Here is a 14127-nt window from a genome sequence, read left to right on the forward strand (position 1 = left end):
TGGGTAATAGCTCTTCAAGAGTATGATTTTGACACCAGGTATCTTCCTGGGGTAGAAAACTGTGTTGCTGATACACTTTCTAGATTAATTGTTGATGGACCCTTTATGATACCCCTGATGATGAATGGAGTGGTGGAGATGTTCGTGTGTGTGTGGTTGGTGATGGTAATATTGATGAGAGTCAGTGCGGCTCAAGTTGTCTTTGGATCCTGTTTTATCTGAGGTAATGAGGCCCATCTGCAATGGCTGGCACTGAAAGAAACAAAGTTCTGAAGAGGCTCCAAATTTTGGGGAGTCAGAAATGACTTGGCTGTGTGTATTGAGTTGCTTCCACGTGATACCTCCTCTTGAGCTTTGGAAGGAATTAGTAGAGTTGTCTCATGTCACCAGGACAGAATTTTCGTTCTAATGTCCCAAAATGGAATGTCTAAGATCAAAGAGAGGCTCAGATCTTCTTACTGGTGGCCGGGAATGGACCTATGTTTGGAAAGAGTTGTAAGAGATTGCTTGGTGTGTGCTACGAGTGAAAAGTCAAAGCTTTTGAGGGTCCAACCCATGGTTATTAGCAAGCTACAAAGCGGTCCTTGGAAAGAGGTAGCTCTAGACATCGTGGGTCCTGTTTATTGCAATGTACAACAAGTTTTCATTTTTGTTCTCCTGGATTTATTTTCTAGGTGGCCTGAAGTCCAGTTTACATCCAGTGTAGAGACCTGTCATGTGATAACATTTTTGTAAGGTCTCATAGCCAGGGAAGGTTATCCTGAATCCATCCTGAATCCATCCTTACTGACAATGGGGTTCAATTGGTTTCAAAGGAAATTGAGTCGTTTTTAAAGAAAAGGGGCATTAAACACAAAAAGTGTTCTCTTTACTACCCAGAAACTAATGGCATGGTTGATAGATTCAACCGAGTAATTAAAGAGACCGTATCTTGGGCCAAGAATGCTGGATTAAACTGGAAAGAGCAGGTACTGAAAATGGTGGAGAATTATAGGGTGACTCCTCATAGTTCAACTGGTCAGTCCCCTTTTATTCTCTTCAAAGGTAGGGCTCCATGTACTTTGATTGAGCCTTCCTGGGTAAGGCATCTCTGAAAGATTCTGTCTCATCTTCCTCTCCTCATCAATCTTCCTTGAACTGGTGCAAGAAGGAGAAGGATAAGTGTTTAGCTAGGAAAGGGAATTTTGATTTCAGAAAATCTGCTAAAAATACTGATGTTAAAGTTGGTGACTTGGTTGTTGTCAAACTTCTGGGTCATAAAGTTACGTTTTCAAAGCCTATTCGTGTTATTAAGGTTTTTAAAAATGCAGTTAGGACTCAGGACCACAGGATTTGGAATTTAAATAGAATTTCTGTGTGTTCTAGTCCGATTACATATGAAAGCTCTTCCTCTAGAAGTCTTTCTACTTCCAATTCTTCTACTAATCCACGCATGTCATCTAGGGTTGTTGTGAAGCCCCGTTACTTGAATGACTATGTTTCATAATTATTGTACCTTTTTGTTTATGTTTTCTTATCTTTTCTCTTTGTTAACGGGGGAAGGTGTTTGGCATCTGAGACTTGCATGTCTAAGATGTCATGGTGCTATGGTTACCTAGGTTCTAAGTTTCCTGAGTAGAATGTATTATTTGAAATGTACTGTTACTTGGACTGGCTGTGAGCTGTTACCTTGACTGGCTGTGGCTGGCTGGGGTTTCCCTTTTCTTGGAATAAACCAGAACCTCTTTTCTACGTCCTGGTGTCCTGCGTGATCCTTCCAGCTGTACATGATCTTATAACCTGTCTGTGTATTCTGCATGAAGCCGCTGACTGAGCTGCACCACTACACTATCTTAAGAGTAGAAGGAGAGAAGGAGTTTTACATGCTGTGTGAGCATTGATTCGTGAAAATAATATAGAAGGTGAGCTCTATATCTAGCTGCTGTGTCTGAGTGTGCCCTCGGTGATTAGTGCATCATGTTGTGAGAAGGACTTTATATGGTCGTGTTCCACTGCAAAGGAAATCACAATCTTACAATTTTAGTTTTTATTCATGCTTGACAGCAAAGAAGCACATTTTTCAAAAGAATGAGTCAAATTTTGTGTTGCGAGACAGATTTGTGTTGTGATTACCTTAGTTTTGCAAGCCCAGAAGCATTTGGTAGTGAGGTTTGTAGCGGACCTTGCTTGGGTGAGAGGAAGTGGTTGTTTCCCAATGCACCGAGAGACCGCAGTTACCATAGGTTTGTTTGGAGCTGTCGGGTTTGGCTGCCCAAGCTGCATTGGGATCTGAGGCCGATACTCCTCGTACATGCAGGCAGTCTCATATGCCTAGTACGCCTGGACTTGTGAGTAGCCCCTTTTTGGAGCCCAAGTATTAAGTTGATGCGTGCCCATATTGTTTATAAAAATCTTCATTCAGGCATACCGCTGTCCTGACCTTTTGTATGGGTGCTTTCTCTGTATATGTCCTTGTGACTTATGTCTTATATTTTATAAGGTGCCATATCTAAGCAAGTATTAGTGACAAATGGATCATGTTATAAAAGGGAACCTTCATGGGGCTGTCTTTCAGCATGTACTCAATCGTGTTTCATTACTATTTCATGTTCTATGTTCTGCACTTTTTTGTCTGAACATGTGCTAGCAATTGCTGTTTTATGATATAGGATGGGGCTTGCATGGTTTTGACTTTTAAAGGAGTGCTATTTTTTTTTTTTAAACCATGTGCCTGAACATGCCCTAATAAATAGACTCATGTTTTGTGAGGGATTGTCTATAAGCATGTTCTAGAGCTAAGCGTCCTTTGTTTTGGAAGGTTGTCGATAGATTTGTGTGGGGGCTCTACTTGGCACACATGCTGATTTTTTTAAACATTTTATTTGTCCAAAAATAAAAGTAAGTTTTTTAGTTTTTTCAATCATATTGCACCCCCCATTAAAGCTGTAATACCAAAATTGTCTTATGAGCTCCGAAATGTTGGCATGTGTGACATGGTGCTATCTGATATGTTCTGCATGGGGCTTTCATTAATCCTCACTTGATTGGTAGCTCATGTTGAAAGAGCTGCTCTATTGAGCTGTCTACCTGATTAAAATAAATTCACATTCCAGATGAAGAAGCATTGACTACAGACTTGCATGATTAGTTTTTCTGTCCCTCTGGTAAACCATCACCTTCATGCTGGTCACTAGCGCCTTTGGGATGAGTGAAAAATCTTGTTACTTGGGATCTGGTCCTTTGTGCTTATGCATCAGCAGGTCCCTAAAAAAAAGCCTTGGCACCTCCTTTTCAGTCTGAGGGTGTAGGGCCTTTGGTAGTGTATGACGGACACATTTTCTATCTGAGACTCCCCAAAACCAAGCTGCTTCGGCAGGTTCCTTATCTCCATCACAAATCTAAATTCTTCTCCCCTTTTGTAGACCCAATACAGTAACTTGCATGCTATGACATCAAAATCCTATCTCTTCCTAGCCACCTCAGTGGTAGCTGGCATTAGCAACAATGTGTTCTCCTTCATCTTTGTCTTTACATAATGTAACTGGTGCTTATGTAAAGAGCTCCAATACCTGTGGATCAAGTTTACATTCTCTGAAACTCTCTTCGGGGTACTTCACTTTACACATTTGTTGCTTTCTTTTATTCGTTTTTCTTTTGTTTGTTTCTTTACACATTTTGCCCAGCAATTTGATTTGCTACACAATTTGTCCCAGGGAATTGACAAAGCCTATAGCTCTCTCTTAAGCAAAACCTATTGGCTTTGCCAATGTATGTTATGATTTGGTGTTAATCCTTTAAGTAATTTTTGAGAAATGAAGGTACAAAAATATTTGAATATCTGGATGGTTGGGTTTGAGGGACTCTTGTGGCTAGGCCCGACAGCAGTCCCCCTCCTCATACTGCTGAATGCCTTGTTTGGGTGGGGGGAGTGCTTTTTACACATGGTAATAAAATATTGCTTCACGTAAAAGAAGAACTAGAAATTTCATGAAAGAAAAGGTTAATGTAATGTTACAGAGTAATGTTTTAAACTATTAAAACCTCATAAATTCACCAGTTAACCAGTTACACTTATCTCAAGTAACTACAATTCATGCCCTAAGATAATAATTATTTGTGCCCTCGCCATGCACTGCTTATCCCCCACATATTACATCACTAAATATCTCCTATGACATCATTGATAATATCACTGTAACATTTGTAATGAAATTATTGATGAGAAAACTATGCATGACAGGGGTGAATGTTATAGTTACCTTAGGGCATGAATTTTATTTACATAAGATAACTATATCCTGTGCAGTGCATTATGTTAATCCTAGCCAGTATTTGTGGAGTTGGCGAACACTAATGAATTTGGTATTTTCCAACCGTATCCATCAGATGTCATAATATCTGCTGAAAATCTTGTATTTACTTAGCATTTTGCATTTATAACATTATACTCATTTATTCATAGGAGGGTCCTGGATCACCATGGAAGGTTTGAGTTTGGACGAAGTGAAAGTAGTGTTATTTGGGTCTCAGCCCGCTTTGGTAGATTTCAAAATGAACAACACAACGAAAATTGTGTGCAGACCACCGCCAAAGGTAAGTCATCTACCCCATTTCATCCTCCCTTCTTTGAGACATACTTCTTTAGATGTTGATTATCTGATTTCTGCCTTATTTATGGTTCTATATTGAGTCACTATGGAATTATGTTAATGAGGTTCTTTTAAATACATTGAAATAGGCGACCAATTAACCTACTCTTTTTACCACCCCATAAAAGCTTTCTTCATGTAATCACAAGTTTTGTACAGTCCCAAATTCAGTTCTGAATTAATATTTTTTTCAAAGAATAAAAGTTCATCCATTCTTTTATTCATACCAGTGCCATATTCTAAATGCTATTTTCTTGGTGAGGAAATCTTGTAGGTGGTTAAGGTAGCTGCGCTTTTTGGATGTATACACAATGATAGTTTACCCAAATAAAAATGAGCTATGTTAAATAAATAATTTAGAAAATATATTCATCATAATCTAGTACATGGTCAAGTAAAAGTGTCCTAATAAAATGTGGGTGTCCGAAATTCATGTAATTTGCCTTCAAGTAATTATGCAAAATTGAGTGAAATTACATGAAATTAGAACTTGTCATGCTATTTCTTAGCGTGAAATGTGTCCTTGCATTAGTTTTTAAAAGTAGGATGCATTATGCGCAAAATAATAGAGTAAAAACCAAAGCAATGCGAGGAGCCCCTCACGTTTTGTTGTTCATGTGCATTCCTTCAAAAATGTTAACATGAATGGCACGTAATTCCTAATTTCAGGAATTTTGCATAACAAGCAGTTCACACAGACTTAGGGGCAGATTTATGATGCCCTTGCGCCGCAATTGCGTCACTTTATTTGACGCAACTGCGGCGCAAACAATGCGCCCTATTTACAACGTGACGCATCTAGGAGATGCGTCACGTTGTAAAGCCCTGCGCCATAAGGAGGCGTTCCTGCACAGGGGGGCGTTCCTGCGCAGGAACGCCTCCTGAAAGTGGCTGAGTGAAATCTATGAGATTTCACTCAGTCACTTTCAGGCCAATGCTGTGTCAAAACCCTGTGCCTGCTTGAAGCAGGCGTAGGTCTTGGTGCAGCATTGTGAAGATGGGGCACCCCCGAGCCTTGCTGGAGCTGCGTCGCTCTTGCGACGCAACTCCAGCAATGCGCCACATTTCCGGCACAGATGCGTCACGCATCTGTGCCATTTTTGCACCATGGTGCGCCGCATTATAAATGCTTCAGAAAAGGGGGTGGCGATGGACAGAGTATCTGAATTCAACAGAACACTCGTACCCAGTCAACAGATCAGGGCTTGATCCATCACCGTTTTTTAGCTCACTGCACCATCCCAGCTCAGAACCTGGCTACATGCAAATTAGTCTGTCCCTGGCCCAGTGCATCATTGGAACAGGGCAGACCAAACTACCAAGCCAATTCTTATACTGGAAAGGAAACAAGCTTCCGGGGACCGGTTTCTGGCATTACAGCCGTCTTCGGCCCGGCTTGCTTGAATCCTGATGGTGCAGTGAGCAAGGGACTCACATCTGAGCATACCCTTCCACGCTTATGGTGGACAAAACGATTCAGAAAAGGGGGTGGCAATGGACAGAGTATCTGAATTAAACAGAACACTCCTACCCAGTCAACAGATCAGGGCTTGATCCATCACCGTTTTTTAGCTCACTGCACCATCCCAGCTCAGAACCTGGCTACATGCAAATTAGTCTGTCCCTGGCCCAGTGCATCATGGGAACAGGGCAGACCAAACTCCCAAGCCAATTCTTATACTGGAAAGGAAACAAGCTTCCGGGGACCGGTTTCTGGCATTACAGCCGTCTTCGGCCCGGCTTGCTTGAATCCTGATGGTGCAGTGAGCAAGGGACTCATATCTGAGCATACCCTTCCACGTTCATCACCACCCCCTTTTCTGAATCGTTTTTGGCCACTATAGGTGTGGCAGGGTATACTCAGACATGAGTCCCTTGCTCACTGCACCATCAGGATTCAAGCAAGCCGGGCCGACGACGGCTGAAATGCCAGAAACCGGTCCCCGGAAGCTTGTCTCCTTTCCAGTGAAGAATTGGCTTGATAGTCTGGTCTGCCCTGTTCCCATGATGCACTGGGCCAGGGACAGACTAATTTGCATGTAGCCAGGTACTGAGCTGGGATGGTGCAGTGAGCTAAAAAACGGTGATGGATCAAGCCCTGATCTTTGGACTGGGTAAGAGTGGTCTGCTTAATTCAGACACTCTGTTCATCACCAACCCCTTTTCTGCATTATAAATGTGGCGCACCATGGGTGGCGTAGCTGTGGCGCACTGTGGCGCACGTTAACTGGCGCATCCCTTGGGATGTGCCAGTTAACATAAATCTGCCCCTTAGTATTTATCAGTTTATTGTTGCTCCAAATCAATTATGTTTTGGGGAAAAATATACTCCGCAACTCTATAGCACCAACATTTTAAGACAAATTATTCATAAAAGAATCTTGCCATTGAAAATATACCTCGCCACGCACTGACAGCATGGGACCCTATATCAATCAAGGACGCTGCAGCAAAAATGACGACAGACTACTCGGCTCCCGTAAACCCCTGCCCCTACCATATCAACAACCTAGGAAGAGCCGTAATCAGTGCTGCACTCACTTCCATCAACATCACCTCCCTTAGGACAGCCACCTTTTCAGATAGCAGGAAACATGCTGAAGTCACTGCCATCCTCAAAAAGCCTCAGCTGACCTCAAAATACCGACCCAACTCACTGCTCCACTTCCCTGCCAAAGTCATTGGCTGACCATCAACAGACAACTCTCAGACCACTTAGAACATCACACCCTCCTGGATGTCTCCCAATCATGATTCTGAAACAACCACAGGACTAAAACAGCCCTCTTTGCTCCCACTGATGACATACGCAACACCCTCAACCCTGGACAGACCACTGCCTTCATCCTCCTCGACATCTCCATCACTTTGGACATCTCCCACCACAAAATCACAACCAGTCTACACACAGCCGGAAAACAAGGGCTAGCACTCAAATGGATAGCTTCCTTCCACTAAGAAAAACACACACAGTCAGACTCTTTCCATTCACATCAGAAACCATGGACCTCATCCATCAGCCCCACACTTTTCAACATATACATGACTCCTCTGGCAAACATCATCAGATACCATGGATCCAACAACATCTCCTACATCGATGACACTGAGCACATTTTCTGCCTCTCAGATGACACCGTCACCACCAAAACAAACTTAACGCAATGCATGACCAGCGTGGCTAATTGAATGAAATAAAAATGCCCCAAGGAACAACACCGACCAAACTGAAGTGCTGTTTCTGGAATTGAAGCTCACTTTTGGACTCCACCTAGTGGCCTGCCAATTGTAAACGCACACCCATGCCAACTGATGATGCTAGCAACCTAGGCCTTATCCTGGACACCAACCTCACCCTGGAGTCCCTGGCCCACGCCTTCACCTCCTCATGCTTCCATAGCCTCCGCATTTTACATAAAATCTTCAAGTATGGATTGGATTGCACTGGACACCAGACCTACCTTCACGCAGGCCATAATCACAAGCAGAATGGACTATGGCAATGCACTCTACACTGCCATCCCAAACAATCTACTTCACAGACTTCAAATCATCCAAAAGGCCACTGCCAGACTTGTCCACACCTACACCACACCAATCCTCAGAGAGCTTCACTGCCCCCCATCCAGAAGCGCTGACAGTTTAAACTTCACACACATGCTTTCAAGTCACAAATCACTACACAACACGGGACCCGCATTCCTTAACCGACCAGACACCTTAACTCAGCATAATTCGCACACACATCCCACACATCCAGAGAAGTAGAATGGGAGGTCGATCATTCTCTTGCCAGGCCGCCAAGTCCTGGAAGGACCCCCTCCAACACATCAAGGCCTCCTCCTTACTTCTTGGCTTCTGCAAGAAGCCAAAGGCCTGGCTCTTCTTGAAGGATAATAGAGACAACACGTATTCAGCACACGCCTAAACTTACCTACTCAGTGTCTGGATACCCTCACCGGTGACAAGCAGGCTCTACATATCCACCTTACATTACATTACTCACATACATACATACTTACATGTATTCCACACAAATTCACAAGTGTTGGGGCAACCAGGTATGTTCCTGTGTGCAAAGCAAACACATGATGATGGACGGAGCGCTGAAACTTTTCAGACACTCACCCCCAGTCTCAGATCTGGGTTGAATCCATCATCATTCTTTAATTCACTTCGCCACCTCAGTTCAGACATGGCCATATGCAAACCAGTCTTGACCCTGTGCCTCATGAGAACAGTCCAGCCCAAACTGCCAAGCCAGCTCTTCCCTGAACCGCAAACAAGCATCCTGGGATGAGCCACACATTCAAGACCCAGCACTAACAAGCAGCAAAGGAATTTTTTGACATATCAACTGGAGAACTTCTTGGACCAGCAAACGACAAATCATTGACTAGAGGACATCATTAACTGAAAATACTGTATGTGATGCACAGCAATTTATTTTTCCTCTTTAAGCACATATTAATTAATTCTACCAGCCTTCCTTTCAGCTGGCAGAGACCTACAGTTTACCATCCGGAAAAGTTTTACACACAGGTCATCAAAGTTCCAAATACAGCCACTGGAGATGGGAGTGCCTAGCAGAACTGATTTATTACGGCAATGCTCTCAGACAGAGATAACATATTTTCATAAAATAATTTTTTGTAGTGTATTTTAAAACAAAATATCAATCATTGAATTATATTTTTGATGACTAGTTAAAAGGTGCACAAAAAATTACTATATTATTTTGCTTGCCTGACCTGTGAAAAAAATATACTCTATTCACATGTAGACGTTCACTATTGTAACTGCTACTGTAGTCTAGTCAGTGAAAGAAACATCTGTACCCTGTCACTGTAAGGACAGAACAGACTAAATATTAGGTTTGTTTCACCTTTCCATAGTATACACATATGCCTTGCAGGCTCCAAGGCACTACATATAAAATACTTAGCTAATGTCAAAGGTAGGTTTTTACACATGTCCACAATATTTCTCTTTGAAATGGGCCTGCTCTAGACTCTTCTTATAGCAGTTCAGGGTTGCAGTGGAAAGCCTGAAGAAATAATTTTACTATCACTCATATGGTCGGTGTGAATGTCCACTGCAAGCCACATCGGACTTTCAAACCATTGGTACACTTCATTCACCGTAGTACTGAAACTTTACACAAAGGGTAAAAAAGCCTGCTGGAGTTTACAACTTATTCCATAGTTTGAGATCGGAGCACATTCTCTGTTTCCTAGTGCTAAAAGCCCACAATCTACCCTTTAATTACTCTAAAAAATCTGGTGAAACCATGAGAAAAAATGAATTCTTTTCACACTACTCATTTCTAGAGTATTAGTTATATAACCGGATTGTTAGGACCAATTAGGTTCTCTGCTCTAGAGCACTTCAGCCCTGTCTGCATCACTGAGACCCTATGCCTCCACACTGGACTCCTTGTATTCCTCGCATCTCTGGCTTGGGACAAGCAGCAAATACGCCTCTCTAGTATGCAGCACAACAGTTGAGCATGTTGGAGAGGAGAAAGCATTGGGGGAGAGGGAAAAGATAGCGAGGGAAAGGCGAGGGCTGAGTGAGTAAGACAGATCATCTGTGTATGTGTCTTTAACCCTTCGTATGTTTCTATGTGTCTGTGTAACTTACACTTTTAGTACCTGTGCTGATCCTCTTTTGTTTTTTTTTAAAGTTTGTGCTGGTGCTGCCAGTAATGTATCATTTCTGTGTAATAGAAGTTTTCCCTACTGCTGCATTTTTCGTATGTTATATATCTCAGAGAGGCTTGAACCGTTGTATATTTTCATATAGCAGTATTTTGATGGTTCCAAATCTCATATGATCTCTCTGTTACCTGCTTTATGCAGCCAGATTTTACAAGTTGGTGCTTTTAAAGCACAAGATTTACTGTAGTGTGTTTGTGCATTTACAGATTTCTGGTAGCATGCAACACTTCTTCTGCTGGTGTACCTTATTGGCATGTAAATAACATGTATGGTTGCTTCACTTGCTTTACGTGATCTAGGTGTGATTGAAACATGTTGTATCTGACTGTTGTGTGTGTTTGTTGGGGCGGGGTACCCAAACTTTTAGACACCCCAAAATTCATCTCATTAGAACAGCTATATTTACTAGATCAGAGACCGTGTTAAACCTCAATTTCATGAGGCAATGTGTCCCTCATTATGGCCCCTCCCAAAGCATCAGCAGATCAATTCAATAAGTCATTTGGCCCACTCAATACCTGAGTTATGTATCAAATTAAAATTAAAAGGTTTTATTGCAAAATTCAAAATAAAAAATACAGGATCAATGCCATAAAGGCTCTAAATGAGAAAATAGTAAAGACCAATGGAAAATCAGAAATTATCCTAAGTCCCAAGTTGGCAGCAAGATAGGAAGAGTAATGGAAAGCACTCCTAGAAGAACAGCAGCGCCTTCTGGCTTACCCCTAAAAATTGAGGGTTTATAATTTTGCATTTGAAATTACAGAAATTGCAGAATCACTGCTCTAATTTATTGATAAAATGGATGCATTCATCAGTAAATCAGAGGGCATGAAAAATAAACATAATATTGCCTCAACACCTAAGCACTCTCTCTCTCTATATATGAATAATTATTCATCACCCTCTTAGCTAATGTCATTCAGAGCTGGTAGAACAAGCAAGAGACATAGGACGGTAGTGTGTTCTATTAATGAGTAGTGCACAGTGAATCAGCGGAAGGACTATAATACTAGAGTTGCAGGTTGTGACTGAACTGGGGAAAATTCATTGAGAGCAAAATGAACAATGACAGTAGATATAGACAAGTATACTTTATCTTAGGTGTTGGTTTCAGAAATTATGAGGAGAGTCGTGTGCAAAGGAGGAAAAGGCGTGAGTGACAATGGTGACTTACATCTTGGAAACAATTGTATTTATATTAAATTAAGGAATATTATTAATGATGCACAAAAATATAAAAAGGGGGGAATAGTAACTGTTTTAAGGCTCGCACAGCAAAACGTCAAGGTTTATGTAGCAAAACAGATTATCAAGTAGGTGCTCAGGAAGAGGTGGGGGGCTGGTTACCACAGTCCCCAAGGCAAACCTAGGTCCAAACAATAATTGTAGTCTTCCGAGCACTCAATCTTATCAACAAAAGAGAGTCTTTATGTAGTTTTCATTCTTTTAATGTTCACTCTGCATCATCAAATCCAATTCTCCATCAAAACGATTGCTTGCAGCCAACGCGCGTTTCGTCAAGTCCGTGTAGGACAATCTGACTTCCTCAGGGCTGCAACCCAAAGGATTACAATAAGTCTCATTCTTACAAATACAACGCAAAGCAATCCATACATTGTTTGCATATTAATATAAATCATACAAAGCAAGTACCATTCTAACCTAAGTTCAGGTCCAGTGTATATTCACTGCATAAACATACTATTATCACAAGAAGGACTATATTTGCCAAAGACAAAAACTCAATATTAATATATAGAACCAAAACTATTTCAAACCATCAAGTTATATACAAGTCACGTATACAGCGTAGTAGGTATTAGGATTGTGGTTCCCGAAACCGCCAATGGTTAACAGGTCATAAGTGAATGACTCACCTAGCTAGTAGTAATTGTCTACCCTCGGAAAAATGAACAATGACAGTAGATATAGACAAGTATACTTTATCTTAGGTGTTGGTTTCAGAAATTATGAGGAGAGTCGTGTGCAAAGGAGGAAAAGGCGTGAGTGACAATGGTGACTTACATCTTGGAAACAATTGTATTTATATTAAATTAAGGAATATTATTAATGATGCACAAAAATATAAACACACAAAAATCTTCTACATGTCTGTCTCCTCATATTTGTCTGTCAGTGGTGTGTGTGTGTGTGTGGGGGTGTGTGTGTGTGTGTGTGTGCATTGGTGCTTCCTGTAATGTGTCCCAAATTGCTCATGTTACGTGTGACCTGGCCCTGCTTAATGCATGGCTCCGCCGACAATCTTGTAGAAAAAGAAATTGCGAACAATAAAGTGAAATCAACAAGGCCATGACACTTTGATATCCGTCTCAGTCGAAAAGGTGTTTTGCCGAAGCCAGACACAACTGTTCACCATTTCCTTTTCTTTCATTTGTAGAGGGTGGGAGCGGGGTTTCTCCCACGGAGGACCATTCACAAAATGTTGTCACCTTTAGTTCCACTACCCCAGTTTTCAGAATTCTAAATCAAGTAAACATTTTGATATATTAATGTGCAAAATGTGTGTGATCAATTCTCCTACAGCCTGATTCATCATAGACTCGTTTTGCGAGTCTATAATAGCGATTCATAAGGAATCGCTATTACAGACTCGCAAAACGGGATTCATGTAGGAATCGCAAAAAGATTTGCGATTCCTACACAATCCTTATTTGCGATTAGCAAATTGCTAATCGCAAATAAGGAATAACTCCCCATTCATTCCTATGGGCCAAAAGGCCCATAGGAATGAATGGGGAGTATTCCTTTTTGCGATTAGCAATTAGCTAATCGCAAATAAGATAGCGATTTAAAGGGTGCCAGGGGTGTCCAAAGGACACCCTGTAGCACCCCTTAAATGCAAATTGAAACAGGTGTTGCGCACACACATGTCCAAAGGACATGTGTGTGCGCAACATGCAACTTAGAAAAATGCTTTTAAAAGCATTTTTCTAAGTTTTCGCTATTTACCACGAGGTTTGACCTCGCGGTAAATAGCGGGCCGAAATTGCGAATTCGCAATTTTTAAATGGATGATGAATTGCATTTAAGGAATCTCAAATAGAGATTCCTTAAATGTAATTCCTCGCTAAATAGCGAAATTGCTATTACCGATTTTTGCATTTGGGATGATGAATCCCAAATGCAAAAATAGCACTCGCAAAGGGCCAGATTCTCAGAATCTGGCCCTTTGCGAGCCAATTTCGGCTTGATGAATCAGGCTGCTACTGAATTAAAAAGACATCCTGGAGGTTCAATTTAAACAGATGCCACAAGTTAATGACCCCTTCTTTTACTCCCCTAAGTGAGATGAAAGGATGCATTATCTAGTTGGTTAGGCCTAAAAAGAATGCTGTAAGTGCAAATGAGAGAGCGCTCCAGGCTTCACTTTTGCAATACTCTTAGATAGACAATGTCCCTCTACTGGAGCACAGGTTGGTAAATCTCCAGCCTGGTGGTCTACGTTTGGGAGTAGAGTAGACCACCAACCAGCTCGCTGGCTGTAAGATCCATAAAGGGGACGTCGCTGGAGAGGAAAAGACAGTTCTGTCATCCCAGTCCTGTTGCTCGAGCAATCGCCAAGAATAGGCGTTCTAGAATCTTGCTATGCTTGATTGATTATGTTAGTCTGAGTTTTGATATGTAACGTGACATCATTCACTGGATGGCCCCTTTGCCTAGCCTGGCACCAAAAAAAATAGATTGCCCAAGATGGAGGCATTTTATCGCAAGAGTGTCATGGAACACGACAGTGTGTGAGCATCTTCAAGAAAACT

General features: G+C 41.6%; 1 protein-coding gene across 1 annotated transcript in view; it reads left to right on the forward strand.

Moving 5' to 3' along the window:
- The window catches only part of PKHD1 (PKHD1 ciliary IPT domain containing fibrocystin/polyductin), a 2083594-nt gene that overhangs the window by 700473 nt on the left and 1368994 nt on the right, over nt 1-14127 (forward strand). The window contains exon 28 of the mRNA XM_086926200.1: nt 4442-4572. Within this exon, the coding sequence (XP_086782326.1) occupies nt 4442-4572 (131 nt within the window). The remainder of the gene's footprint in view (nt 1-4441; nt 4573-14127) is intronic.

The sequence above is a fragment of the Lissotriton vulgaris genome, chromosome 6 (genome assembly GCF_964263255.1).
Source record: "Lissotriton vulgaris chromosome 6, aLisVul1.2, whole genome shotgun sequence".
NCBI lineage: Eukaryota > Metazoa > Chordata > Amphibia > Caudata > Salamandridae > Lissotriton > Lissotriton vulgaris.